The 15050-nt window shown below is 53.4% G+C and overlaps 1 protein-coding gene across 1 annotated transcript; it reads left to right on the top strand.

Annotated features, from left to right (window-relative positions):
- The first annotated feature begins 10 nt into the window (after positions 1-10).
- On the top strand, positions 11-13442 carry LOC136305444 (rRNA 2'-O-methyltransferase fibrillarin-like). Its single transcript, XM_066208700.1, is given in 10 exon segments — positions 11-44; positions 792-833; positions 2028-2231; positions 4252-4346; positions 5285-5455; positions 7393-7525; positions 8862-8944; positions 8946-8975; positions 11792-11937; positions 13319-13442. Coding segments are annotated over 10 exon segments (936 nt in total). The 5' UTR covers positions 11-34; the 3' UTR covers positions 13341-13442.
- The last annotated feature ends 1608 nt before the right edge of the window (positions 13443-15050 follow it).

The raw sequence follows: 15050 nt of genomic DNA on the forward strand, positions 1-15050 counted from the left end.
TTCCGACACAGGCGCGCGAGCCCCGCGTGGAGCAATGAGGCCGGGTGGGAACTGGGATATACTGGGATGGACTGGGAGGGACTGGGAGGGAACTGGGGGGGACTGGGAGGGACTGGGAGGGAACTGGGGGGACTGATATACTGGGATGGACTGGGAGACTGGGAGGGAACTGGGGACTGGGGGACTGGAGGACTGGGAGGGAACTGGGGGGGGACTGGGAGGGACTGGGAGGGAACTGGGGGGGACTGGGAGGGACTGGGATATACTGGGATAAACTGGGACGGGACTGGGAGGGAACTGGGAGAGGTTTGGGAGGGAACTGGGGCAAACTGGGAGGGACTGGAGGGGACTGGGATAAACTGGGAGGGAGACTGGTGGGCACTGGGAGAGGTTTGGGGGGTTACTGGGATGGGACTGGGAGGGAACTGGGGCAAACTGGGAGGGACTGGGATGTACTGGGATGGGACTGGGACAAACGGGGAGAGTTTGAGAGGGACTGGGATCTACTGGGAGAGGTTTGGGGGGTAACTGGGATGTACTGGGATTGGGACTGGGGGGGTACTGGGAGGGAACTGGGAGGGATCTGAGGGTAACTGGGTTATACTGGGATGGACTGGGAGGGACCTGGAGGGGTAACTGGGTTATACTGGGAGGGATTTGGGTTATACTGGGATGAACTGGGAGGGAACTGGGAGAGGGGTTGGAGCCAAACTGGGAGCACTGGGAGCCTCCAGGGCCTCTCCCAGTTCCATCCCAGTTCCATCCCAGTCTGACCAGTTCCCTCCCCGCAGGTTTCAGCCCCCGGGGGGGACGCGGCGGCTTCCGGGGCCGAGGTGAGTCCCAGTACAAACCAGTATGAACCAGTAACCCCCAGTGCTGCCTGTCCCGGCTGCCCCAGTGCCCTCCCAGTATAAACCAGTCTCTCCCAGTCCCTTCCCAGTAACAACCAGTAGCTCCAGTAAGGCCAGTCCAGCCCGTACTGGGAGCCCCAGTGCTCTCCCAGTATGAACCAGTTCCCCCCCAGTCCCTTCCCAGTTGTTCCCAGTATCAAGAGTTTTCCTCCCAGTCCATCCCAGTATAAACCAGTAACCCCCCCTAGTCTCTCCCAGTACAAACCAGTAACCCCAGTCCCCCCCACTTCCTGTCCCAGTCCATCCCAGTATAAACCAGTAACCCCAGTTCCACCCCCAGTCCATCCCAGTCCCCCCAGTTCCCCTCCCAGTCCATCCCAGTATCCCCAGTTCCCCTCCCAGTCCATCCCAGTATCCCCAGTTCCCCTCCCAGTCCATCCCAGTCCCCCCAGTTCCCCTCCCAGTACATCCCAGTATCCCCAGTTCCCCTCCCAGTCCATCCCAGTATCCCCATTTCCTCTCCCAGTCCATCCCAGTATCCCCAGTTCCCCTCCCAGTCCATCCCAGTCCCCCAGTTCCCCTCCCAGTCCATCCCAGTATCCCCAGTTCCCCTCCCAGTCCATCCCAGTCCCCCTAGTTCCCCTCCCAGTCCATCCCAGTATCCCCAGTATCCTCCCAGTCCATCCCAGTATCCCCAGTTCCCCTCCCAGTCCATCCCAGTATCCCCAGTTCCCCTCCCAGTCCATCCCAGTCCCCCCAGTTCCCCTCCCAGTCCATCCCAGTATCCCCAGTTCCCCTCCCAGTCCATCCCAGTATCCCCATTTCCTCTCCCAGTCCATCCCAGTATCCCCAGTTCCCCTCCCAGTCCATCCCAGTATCCCCAGTTCCCCTCCCAGTCCATCCCAGTATCCCCAGTTCCCTCCCAGTCCATCCCAGTATCCCCAGTTCCCCTCCCAGTCCATCCCAGTATCCCCAGTTCCCCTCCCAGTCCATCCCAGTATCCCCAGTTCCCCTCCCAGTCCATCCCAGTATCCCCAGTTCCCCTCCCAGTCCATCCCAGTATCCCCAGTTCCCCTCCCAGTCCATCCCAGTCCCCCCAGTTCCCCTCCCAGTACATCCCAGTATCCCCAGTTCCCCTCCCAGTACAAACCAGTAACCCCAGTTCCCTCCCCGCAGGTTCCGGTTTCTCGCCCCGCGGAGGGGGCGTGTCCCGCGGAGGGGGGCGTGTCCCGCGGAGGGGGCGTGTCCCGCGGCGGGGGCGGGGGCCCGCGGCGGCCCGAGGGGGCGGGGGCCGGGGCCGAGGGGGCGGGGCCAGGGGCGGGGCCCGCGGCGGGTTCAAAGGCGGCAAGAAAGTGACGGTGGAACCGCATCGGCATGAGGGTAACTGGGGGGGACTGGTTTGTACTGGGAGGGACTGGGAGGAACTGGGAGGGACTGGGGAGACTGGGAGGGAACTGGGGGGGACTGGTTTGTACTGGGAGGGGAACAGGGGGGACTGGTTTGTACTGGGAGGGACTGGGAGGGACTGGGGAGACTGGGAGGGACTGGGAGGGGGATTGGGGGGACTGGTTTGTACTGGGAGGGGAACTGGGGGGACTGGTTTGTACTGGGAGGGGGACTGGGAGGAACTGGGAGGGACTGGGGAGACTGGGAGGGAATTGGGGGGGACTGGTTTGTACTGGGAGGGACTGGGAGGGAACTGGGGGGGACTGGGATGGAGTGGGGGGGGGGACTGGGGGGACTGGTTTATACTGGGACGGGAACTGGGAGGGGACTGGGAGGGGTGGGGGATGGGGCTGTGGAGCAGCTGTGGGCCCCAGGTGTGTCCCAGGTCCCCTCAGGTGTCTCAGGTGTCCCCAGGTGTCTCAGGTGTCCCCAGGTGTCCCAGGTGTCTCAGGTGTCCCCAGGTGTCCCCAGGTGTCTCTCAGGTGTCTCAGGTGTCTCAGGTGTCCCTCAGGTGTCTCAGGTGTCTCAGGTGTCCCCAGGTGTCTCAGGTGTCTCAGGTGTCTCAGGTGTCTCTCAGGTGTCTCAGGTGTCTCAGGTGTCTCAGGTGTCTCAGGTGTCCCTCAGGTGTCTCAGGTGTCTCAGGTGTCTCTCAGGTGTCCCTCAGGTGTCTCAGGTGTCCCCAGGTGTCTCAGGTGTCCCTCAGGTGTCTCAGGTGTCCCCAGGTGTCTCAGGTGTCTCAGGTGTCTCAGGTGTCTCAGGTGTCTCAGGTGTCCCTCAGGTGTCCCTCAGGTGTCTCAGGTGTCCCCAGGTGTCTCAGGTGTCTCAGGTGTCTCTCAGGTGTCTCAGGTGTCCCCAGGTGTCTCAGGTGTCTCAGGTGTCTCTCAGGTGTCCCAGGTGTCTCAGGTGTCCCTCAGGTGTCTCAGGTGTCTCTCAGGTGTCTCAGGTGTCTCAGGTGTCTCAGGTGTCCCTCAGGTGTCTCAGGTGTCCCTCAGGTGTCTCAGGTGTCTCAGGTGTCTCAGGTGTCTCAGGTGTCTCAGGTGTCCCTCAGGTGTCTCAGGTGTCTCAGGTGTCTCTCAGGTGTCTCAGGTGTCTCAGGTGTCCCTCAGGTGTCTCAGGTGTCTCAGGTGTCCCAGGTGTCCCTCAGGTGTCTCAGGTGTCTCAGGTGTCTCAGGTGTCCCTCAGGTGTCTCAGGTGTCTCAGGTGTCTCAGGTGTCCCTCAGGTGTCCCTCAGGTGTCTCAGGTGTCTCAGGTGTCTCAGGTGTCTCAGGTGTCTCAGGTGTCCCTCAGGTGTCCCCTCAGGTGTCTCAGGTGTCCCCAGGTGTCTCAGGTGTCTCAGGTGTCTCTCAGGTGTCTCAGGTGTCCCCAGGTGTCTCAGGTGTCTCAGGTGTCTCTCAGGTGTCCCAGGTGTCTCAGGTGTCCCTCAGGTGTCTCTCAGGTGTCTCAGGTGTCTCAGGTGTCTCTCAGGTGTCTCAGGTGTCTCAGGTGTCTCAGGTGTCCCCAGGTGTCTCAGGTGTCCCTCAGGTGTCTCAGGTGTCCCCAGGTGTCTCAGGTGTCTCAGGTGTCCCTCAGGTGTCTCAGGTGTCCCCAGGTGTCCCCAAGTGTCTCAGGTGTGTCCCCAGGTGTCCCCAGGTGTCTCAGGTGTCCCCAGGTGTCTCAGGTGTGTCCCTCAGGTGTCCCCAGGTGTCTCAGGTGTGTCCCCAGGTGTCTCAGGTGTCCCCAGGTGTCTCAGGTGTGTCCCCAGGTGTCCCCAGGTGTCTCAGGTGTCCCCAGGTGTCTCAGGTGTCCCCAAGTGTCTCAGGTGTGTCCCCAGGTGTCCCCAGGTGTCTCAGGTGTCCCCAGGTGTCTCAGGTGTGTCCCCTCAGGTGTCTCAGGTGTCCCCAGGTGTCCCCAGGTGTCCCCAAGTGTCTCAGGTGTCTCTCAGGTGTCTCAGGTGTGCTCCCCGCCCCCTCCCCAGGTGTGTTCATCTGCCGGGGCCGCGAGGACGCGCTGGTGACGCGGAACCTGGTGCCGGGGGAGTCGGTGTACGGCGAGAAACGCATCAGCGTCGAGGTACTGGGACAGACTGGTTTATACTGGTTTGTACTGGTTTGTACTGGGAGGGGCTGGGAGGAAAAATCCCGGCGGGTTTGGGGTGAAAAACGGGAATTTTGGGGGCGGAAATTGGGATTTGGGGGATAAAAATGGGAATTTTGGGGGTGAAAAGGGGACTGGGAATGAACTGGGAGGGAACTGGTTTATGCTGGTTATACTGGTCTGTACTGGTTTATGCTGGTTTGTACTGGGAGGAAAAATCCCGGCGGGTTTTGGGGTGAGAAACGGGAATTTTGGGGTCAAAAACTGGGATTTTGGGGATGAAAAGGTCCGTACCGGTCCACACTGGTCCATACTGGTTTGTACTGGTCTGTACTGGTGTAGACTGGCCCGTATTGGTTTATACTGGTCCATACTGGTCTGTACTGGTGTATACCGGTCCGTACTGATTTATACTGGCTCATACTGGTGTATACTGGTCTGTAGCGTGTGGGTGTGGTAGTGTACTGGTCCATACTGGTCTGTACTGGTATATATTGGTCCATACTGGTCTGTACTGGTGTATACTGGTCCATACTGGTCTGTACTGGTATATATTGGTCCATACTGGTTTGTACGGGTGTATACTGGTCCATACTGGTCTGTACTGGTCTGTATTGGTGTATACTGGTCTGTACTGGTGTATGCTGGTCCATACTGGTCTGTACTGGTGAATACTGGTCCATACTGGTGTGTACTGGTATATATTGGTCCGTACTGGTGTATACTGGTGCATACTGGGTTATACTGGTCCGTACTGGTCCGTACTGGTTTGTACTGGTGTATATTGGTGTATTCTGGTCCGTACTGGGTTATACTGGTCCGTACTGGTCCGTACTGGTGTCTGCTGGTTCGTACTGGTTTGTACTGGTGTATACTGGTCCGTACTGGTCCAAACTGGTTTGTCCCGGCCGCAGGACGGCGAGAGCTCGGTGGAGTACCGCGCCTGGAACCCGTTCCGCTCCAAGCTGGCGGCGGCGATCCTGGGCGGCATCGACCAGATCCACATCCGGCCCGGGGCCAAGGTGCTCTACCTGGGGGCGGCCTCAGGTACCACCGTCAGCCACGTGTCCGACATCGTGGGGCAGGTGGGTGCACCTGGGCGCGGGTGACGCACACCTGGGGACACCTGGGTGCGGGTGACGCACACCTGGGGACAGGTAACACACACCTGGGCACGGGTGACACACACCCGGGCACGGGTAACGCACACCTGGGCGCGGGTGACGCACACCTGGGGACACCTGGGCACGGGTGACGCACACCCGGGCACGGGTAACGCACACCTGGGCGCGGGTGACGCACACCTGGGGACACCTGGGCACGGGTGACGCACACCTGGGCACGGGTAACGCACACCTGGGCGCGGGTGACGCACACCTGGGGACACCTGGGCACAGGTGACGCGCACCTGGGCACAGGTAACACACACCTGGGGACACCTGGGCACGGGCGACGCGCACCTGGGCACGGGTGACGCACACCTGGGCACAGGTAACACACACCTGGGCACAGGTGACACACACCTGGGGACACCTGGGCACGGGCGACGCGCACCTGGGCACAGGTAACACACACCTGGGGACACCTGGGTACACCCGGGCACGGGCGACGCACACCTGGGCACAGGTAATACACATCTGGGGACAGGTCGCACACACCTGGGCACGGGTGACGCACACCTGGGCACAGGTAACACACACCTGGGACAGGTAACACACACCTGGGGACACCTGGGTACACCTGGAACAGGAAACACACACCTGGGGACAGGTAACACACACCTGGGCACGGGTGACGCACACCTGGGCACAGTAACACACACCTGGGCACGGGTGACGCACACCTGGAACAGGTAACACACACCTGGGTACACCTGGATACACCTGGGACAGGTAACACACACCTGGGACAGGTAATACACACTTGGGACGGGTGACGCACACCTGGGGACACCTGGGACAGGAAACACACACCTGGGACAGGTAACACACACCTGGCACAGGTAATACACACTTGGGACGGGTGACGCACACCTGGGGACACCTGGGGACACCTGGGACAGGGAACACACACCTGGGCACAGGTCACGCACACCTGGGCACAGGTCGCACACACACCTGGGTACACCTGAGGCACACCTGGGCTGTCCCCAAGGTCTCACCTGGGCCAGGTGACACCCCTTTGGTGTCCCCGGGGTCCTGGGACCACCTGGTGGTGGCTTCTGCTCCTGCCCCAGGTGACCCGGGGTGGGCGTTGGTGACTCCTGGTGACCCCTGGGGACCTTTGGTGACCCCGGCTGACCTCTGGTGACCCCTGGTGACCTCTGGTGACTTTTGGTGACCCCTGGTGACCTTAGATGATCCCGGTGACCCCCGTTGACCTTTGGTGATCTGTGGTGACCCCTGTTAACCTTTGGTGACTCCTGCTGACCTCTGGTGACCCCTGGTGACCTTTGGTGACCCCCGGTGACCCCTGTTGACTTTTGATGACCTTTGGTGACCCCTGTTGACCTTTGGTGATCTCTGGTGACCCCTGTTTAGTGACCCCTGTTGACCTTTGGTGACCCCCGGTGACCCCTGTTGACTTTTGAAGACCCCTGTTGACCTTTGGTGACCCTTGTTGACCTTTGGTGACCCCCAGTGACCCCTGTTGACTTTTGATGACCTTTAGTGACCCGTGTTGACCTTTGGTGATCTCTGGTGACCCCTGTTTGCCTTCAGTGACCCCTGTTGACCTTTGGTGACCCTTGTTGACATTTTGGTGACCCCTGTTGACCTTTGGTGACCCCTGTTGACCCCTGTTGACTTTTGATGACCTTTGGTGACCCCTGTTGACCTTTGGTGACCCCTGTTGACCTTTGGTGACCCTTGTTGACCTTTGGTGACCTCTGTTGACTTTTGATGAGCTTTGATGACCCCTGTTGACCTTTGATGACCCTTGTTGACATTTTGGTGACCCCTGTTGACCTTTGGTGACCCCCGTTGACTTTTGATGCCCTTTGGTGACCCCTGGCGCCCCCCAGGAGGGCGTGGTCTACGCCGTGGAGTTCTCGCACCGCTCGGGCCGCGACCTGCTCAACGTGGCCAAGAAGAGAACGAACGTGGTGCCCGTCATCGAGGACGCGCGGCACCCGCACAAGTACCGCATGCTGATTGGTCAGTCGCCATCCCCGAAAACCTCCCCAGTGACCCCCAATTAACCCCAAATTATCCCCAATTAACCCCAAATTATCCCCAATTAACCCCCAAAATATCCCAAATTAATTCCCAAAATTATCCCAAATTATCCCCAAAATATCCCCAATTGACTCCTGAAATATTCCCCAATTAACTCCCAAATTACCCCCAATTAACCCCCAAAATTATCCCCAATTAACTCCCCAAATTATCCCCAATTAGCTCCCAAAATATCCCAAGTTAATTCCCAAAATTATCCCAATTAATTCCCAAATTATCCCAAATTAACTTCCCCAAATTGTCCCAAATTATCCCAAATTAACTCCCAAAACATCCCAAATTAACTCACAAAATTATCCCAAATTAATTCCCAAAATAAACCAAATTACCTCCCAAATTATTACAAATTAACTCCCAAATTAATTCCCAATTAACTCCTAAAATATTCCCCAATTAGCTCCTAAAATATTTCCCCAATTAACTCCCAAAATATCCCAAATTAATTCCCAAAATTATCCCAATTAACTCCCAAATTACCCCAAATTAACTCCCAAATTGTCCCCGATTAACTCCCAAAATTATCCCAAATTAGCTCCCAAAATTATCCCAAATCGTCCCCCAAATTAACTCCCAAATAACTCTTAAAATATTCTCCAATTAACTCCCAAATTATCCCAAATTAACTCCCAAAATTTTCCCAAATTAACACCCAAAATGTTCCCCAATTAACTCCCAAATTATCCCAAATTATCCCAAATTAACTCCCAAATTATTACAAATTAACTCCCAAATTAATCCCCAATTAACTCCTAAAATATTCCCCAATTAACTCCCAAAATATTCCCAAATTAGTTCCCAAAATTATCCCAAATTAACTCCTAAAATATTTTGTGGGAATTTCGGGGTTTTCGGCTGGGAATTCCGGGATAATTCGGGAATAATTCCGTGTCCCCAGGCACGGTGGACGCGATCTTCTGGGATACGGAATTCTGTGGGAATTTTGTGGGAATTTTGGGGTTTTTTCCTTGGAATTTCGGGATTTTTTGCTGGAATTCGGGGATGCCGGTTGGGAATTCGGGATAATTCGGGAATAATTCCGTGTCCCCAGGCACGGTGGACGCGATCTTCTGGGATACGGAATTCTGTGGGAATTTCATGTTCCTGGGTGGAATTTTGCGGGAATTTCGCTGGAATTCGGGGGTTTTTTTGGGGGGTTTTTTTTTGGGAATTTTGGGCTGGAATTCCAGGATCCTCCTGGGGAATTCCGGATAATCCTGGAACGATCCCATTTTTCCGCCCCGCCCCCCCCCCCCAGGCATGGTGGACGTGATCTTCGCGGACGTGGCGCAGCCGGACCAGACGCGGATCGTGGCGCTGAACGCGCACCACTTCCTGCGCTGCGGGGGGGCACTTCCTCATCTCCATCAAGGTACCGGCCAGTACGGACCAGGACGGACCAGTACAGACCAGTGCGGGCCGGTATAGACCAGTGTGGACCAGTATAAATCACTGTGGACCAGTACGGACCAGTACAGACCAGTGCGGGCCGGTATAAAACCAGTGTGGACCAGTATAAATCACTGTGGACCAGTACGGACCAGTACAGACCAGTGCGGGCCGGTATAGACCAGTGTGGACCAGTATAAATCACTGTGGACCAGTACGGACCAGTACAGACCAGTGCGGACCGGTATAGACCAGTGTGGACCAGTATAAATCACTGTGGACCAATACGGACCAGTATAGACCAGTGCGGGCCGGTATAGACCAGTGTGGACCAGTATAAATCACTGTGGACCAGTACGGACCAGTATAGACCAGTGCGGATGGGTATAGACCAGTGTGGACCAGTATAAATCACTGTGGACCAGTACGGACCAGTATAGACCAGTGCGGGCCGGTATAGACCAGTGTGGACCAGTATAAATCACTGTGGACCAGTACAGACGGGTATAAACCAGTATGGACCAGTATAAATCACTGTGGACCAGTACAGACGGGTATAAACCAGTATGGACCAGTATAAATCACTGTGGACCAGTACGGACCAGTATAGACCAGTACAGACGGGTATAAACCAGTGTGGACCAGTATAAATCACTGTGGACCAGTACGGACCAGTACAGACCAGTGCGGGCCGGTATAGACCAGTGTGGACCAGTATAAATCACTGTGGACCAGTACGGACCAGTACAGACCAGTGCGGGCCGGTATAGACCAGTGTGGACCAGTATAAATCACTGTGGACCAGTACGGACCAGTATAGACCAGTGCGGACGGGTATAGACCAGTGTGGACCAGTATAAATCACTGTGGACCAGTACGGACCAGTATAGACCAGTGCGGACGGGTATAGACCAGTGTGGACCAGTATAAATCACTGTGGACCAATACGGACCAGTACAGACCAGTGCGGGCCAGTATAGACCAGTGTGGACCAGTACGGACCAGTATAGACCAGTGCGGATGGGTATAGACCAGTGTGGACCAGTATAAATCACTGTGGACCAGTACGGACCAGTACAGACCAGTGCGGGCCGGTATAGACCAGTGTGGACCAGTATAAATCACTGTGGACCAGTACGGACCAGTACGGACCAGTACAGAGCAGTACAGATGGGTATAAACCAGTATGGACCAGTATAAATCACTGTGGACCAGTACGGACCAGTATAGACCAGTGCGGACGGGTATAAACCAGTGTGGACCAGTATAAATCAGTACAGACCGGTATAAACCAGTACGGATGGGTATAAACCAGTATGGACCAGTGTAGACCGGTATAAATCAGTGCGGACCAGTATAAATCAGTGCGGACCAGTATAAACCAGTATAGACCAGTACAGACGGGTATAAACTAATAGGACCAGTATAAACCAGTATGGACCAGTATAAATCAGTACAGACGAGTATAAACCACTACGAACCACTATAAGCCAGTGTAAACCAGTAGGGACCAGTATAGACCAGTACGAAGCACAAGAAACCGGTACGGAACTGGGAATGGGACAAGTTAAAACCAGTAACGAGGCATTGAAAACCAGTAAGAACCAGTTCAGGGGATGTTGGGAAGGGGGTTTGGGAGGGTTAGAAACCAGTATGGACCAGTATAAACCAGTGTGGAGCAGTACAGACCAGTATGGACCAGTATAAACCAGTATGGACCAATATATAGCAGTATGGACCAGTACGGGGCACTGGGAGTGGAAATAGGGATTTAACTGGTCCAAACTGGGATTGAACTGGTCCAAACTGGGATTTAACTGGTCCTAACTGGGATTGAACTGGTCCTAACTGGCATTGGACTGGTCCAAACTGGGATTGAACTGGTCCTGACTGGGATTGGACTGGTCCAAACTGGGATTGAACTGGTCCAAACTGGGATTGAACTGGTCCACACTGGGATTGAACTGGTCCTGACTGGGATTGAACTGGTCCTGACTGGGATTGAACTGGTCCCGACTGGGATTGGACTGGTCCAAACTGGGATTTAACTGGTCCTAACTGGGATTGAACTGGTCCTAACTGGCATTGGACTGGTCCAAACTGGGATTGAACTGGTCCTGACTGGGATTGGACTGGTCCAAACTGGGATTGAACTGGTCCAAACTGGGATTGAACTGGTCCACACTGGGATTGAACTGGTCCAAACTGGGATTGAACTGGTCCACACTGGGATTGAACTGGTCCAGACTGGGATTGGACTGGTCCAGACTGGGATTGGACTGGTCCTAACTGGGATTGAACTGGTCCAGACTGGGATTGAACTGGTCCAAACTGGGATTGAACTGGTCCTGACTGGGATTGAACTGGTCCTGACTGGGATTGGACTGGTCCAGACTGGGATTGAACTGGTCCTAACTGGTCCTAACTGGGATTTAAGTGGTTCTAACTGGGATTGAACTGGTTTTGACTGGTTCTAACTGGTGTTTTACTGGTTCTAACTGGTCCTAACTGGGGTTTAACTGCTTCTAACTGGGATTGAACTGGTTTCCACCGCTTCAAACTGGTCTTGAACCGGTTCGGACCGGATCAAACTGGGATTGAACTGGTTTCCACCGCTTCAAACTGGTCTTGAACCGGTTCGGACCGGATCTAACTGGGACTCAATCGGTTCTAACTGGTTTTTACCGCTTCGAACCGGCGTCGAACCGGTTTTCGCCGCCCCTACTTGGGATTTCTCTCCTTCCAACTGGGGCCGAACTGGTTTTTACTGGTTCTGACTGGTGGGAACCGGTTCGGCAGGCCAACTGCATCGACTCGACGGCGCCGGCCGAGGCGGTGTTCGCCGGCGAGGTGAAGAAGATGACGGCCGAGAGGATGAAGCCGCAGGAGCAGCTGACCCTGGAGCCCTACGAGAGGGACCACGCCGTGGTGGTCGGCGTCTACCGGTGACTGGGTTATACCTGGGGGGAGGGACTGGGAGGGGAAAGAAAAGGAGGTTTGGGCACAAAAAGTGCGGGTTTAGGTGAAAAAATGGGAATTTTATGGGGAAAAATGGGATTTTGGGGGGTGAAAATGGATTGGGTTATACTGGTTTATACTGGGAGGGGAATTGGATTATACTGGTTTATACTGGGAGGGACTGGGAGGAAAAAAATGGAGTTCGGGCACAAAAAGGGTGGGTTTAGGTGAAAAAATGGGAATTTTATGGGGGAAAATGGGATTTTGGGGGGTGAAAAATGGATTGGGTTATACTGGGTTATACTGGGAGGGGACTGGGTTATACTGGTTTATACTGGGAGGGACTGGGAGGGAAAAAAACGGAGATTTGGGCACAAAACCGGCGGATTTAGGTGAAAAAACGGGAATTTTATGGGGAAAAATGGGATTTTGGGGGGTGAAAAAGGAACTGGGTTATACTGGGTAATACTGGGAGGGGACTGGTTTATACTGGGAGGGACTGGGAGGGGAAAGAAACGGAGGTTTGGGCACAAAAACAGCGGGTTTAGGTGAAAAAACGGGAATTTTATGGGGAAAAATGGGATTTTGGGGGTGAAAAAGGAACTGGGTTATACTGGTTTATACTGGGAGGGGAATTGGGTTATACTGGTTTATACTGGGAGGGACTGGAGGGGAAAAAAACGGAGGTTCGGGCACAAAAATGGCGGATTTAGGGTGAAAAAACGGGAATTTTATGGGGAAAAATGGGATTTTGGGGGGAGTGAAAAAGGAACTGGGTTATACTGGGTTATACTGGGAGGGGAATTGGGTTATACTGGGTTATACTGGGAGGGACTGGGAGGGAAAAAAACGGAGATTTGGGCACAAAACCGGCGGATTTAGGTGAAAAAACGGGAATTTTATGGGGAAAAATGGGATTTTGGGGGGGTGAAAAATGGATTGGGTTATACTGGGTTATACTGGGAGGGGACTGGGTTATACTGGTTTATACTGGGAGGGACTGGGAGGGAAAAAAACGGAGATTTGGGCACAAAAATGGCGGATTTAGGTGAAAAAATGGGAATTTTATGGGGAAAAATGGGATTTTGGGGGTGAAAAAGTAACTGGGTTATACTGGTTTATACTGGGAGGGACTGGTTTGGACTGGGAGGAAAAAACCCGGGAGGTTTGGGCACAAAAATGGCGGATTTAGGGTGAAAAATGGGAATTTTATGGGGAAAATGGGATTTTGGGGGATAAAAAGGGAACTGGTTTATACTGGTTTATACTGGTCCGTACTGGTTTATACTGGTCCAGACTGGTCCAGACTGGTTTATACTGGTTTATACTGGTCCGTACTGGTGCTCAGTGCCGCTCTGCCCCCCCCAGGCCGCCTCCAAAGGAGAAATGACGTCATCACGCCGCCGGGCCGCCAGAGGGCGCCATCAGCGAGGGCGTGGCCTAAGCCGGAAGTTCTCGCCGCTGCTCCGGAAGTGGGCGCGGCCTAACCCGGAAGAGACTCGTTTTGGGGGTGGGGGAGGGGCCCGGGGAGGCCCGGGGAGGGGGTTGGTAAATAAAGGAAAATTTGTTAATTGGCGCCGTTAATTAATTGATCGGGATTAATGAATGGGTTGGGGCGTGGTTAATGGGGGCATGAAGGGGGTTGGGGGGATGAATGCGATTATTAATTAATGGATTAACGCTCCAGGTGATTAATTAGCTCTAATAATTAATTAGGGAGAGTTCATTAATTCCTGGGCATGCGAGTTAGCAGGGTGGTTAATTAGTGGGGGGGTGAATAATTAACGTGGTTTAGCTAATTAGTGATTAATTGGGGGGTGTGATTAATTGGGGGCATTAATTAGGGTTAATTGGTTGCATTAATTAAGTCAGGATTTTATTAATTAGGGGCATCATTGGGCTTTTAATTAATGATTGGGGTTTATTATTGGCTAGGAGATGTTAATTGGGGTTAATTAATTAATGGAAGCGGTTAGCTGCGGGATTCATTGATTGGCATTTTAATTAATGGGGGTAATTAATGACAGGATTAGTAATTCATGGAGTTAATCGATGACAGGTTGATTAATGACAGGTTAATTAATGACAGGGTTAACGATGGAGTCAATTAGTGACGAGGTTAATGATGGAGTTAATTAACGACAGGATTAATTAGTGGGGGTTGATGACAGCATTAACGATGGGGTTAATTAATGATGTGTTAATTAATGGTGGTATTAACGATGGGGTTAATTAATGCCAGGGTTAATTAATGCCAGGGTTAATTAATGCCAGGGTTATTTGTGGGTTAATGAATCACAGAATTAATGATGGGATCAACCAATGATGGCGTTAATTAACAACGGGGTTAATTAGCAATGGAGTTAATTAACGATGGGGTTAATTAACAGTGGGCCGCTGCCATTAATGGCTGGGGTTAATTAGGAGCTGGGAATTGGCTGGTGGGTTAATTACCGCATTAATTACTGAGTTAATGACCACATTAATTACGAGGTTAATTAATTTCTGGGTTGGTAACCAGGTTCATTAATTACTGGGTTAATTTCCGGGTTAATTAATTACTCAGTTAATTACCATAAAAATTACTGCATTGATTAGCCGGTTAATTAATTGCTCAGTTAATTACCAGGGTAATTAATTACCACAACAATTACTGCATTAATTAGCTGGTTAATTTATTATTGTGTTAATTGGCAGGATAATTGATTACTGCATTAATTTACCAGGTTAATTAATTATTCGGTTAATTACCAGCTGAATTAATTGCCACAATAATTGCTGCATTAATTAGCAGGTTAACTAATTACTGCGGTAATTGCCGGGGTAATTAACTGCTGGGTTAATGATGCCATTAATTACCGGGCTAATTAACGACCGGGGTTCATGAACTCGTTATTGGGTCGTTAATGAACGGGAGCGATCGGACTGGGGGGAACTGGGATGGAACTGGGATGGACTGGGACAAACTGGGATGAACTGGGATGGACTGGGATGGACTGGGATGGACTGGGATGGACTGGGACGGACTGGGAGGGACTGGGAGGGACTGGGATGAACTGGGGGGAACTGGGATGGACTGGGATGGACTGGGATGGACTGG

Source organism: Chamaea fasciata, unplaced genomic scaffold, assembly GCF_029207755.1.
Source record: "Chamaea fasciata isolate MVZ Bird 193981 ecotype frontalis unplaced genomic scaffold, bChaFas1.0.hap1 SCAF_413, whole genome shotgun sequence".
Taxonomy (NCBI): domain Eukaryota; kingdom Metazoa; phylum Chordata; class Aves; order Passeriformes; family Sylviidae; genus Chamaea; species Chamaea fasciata.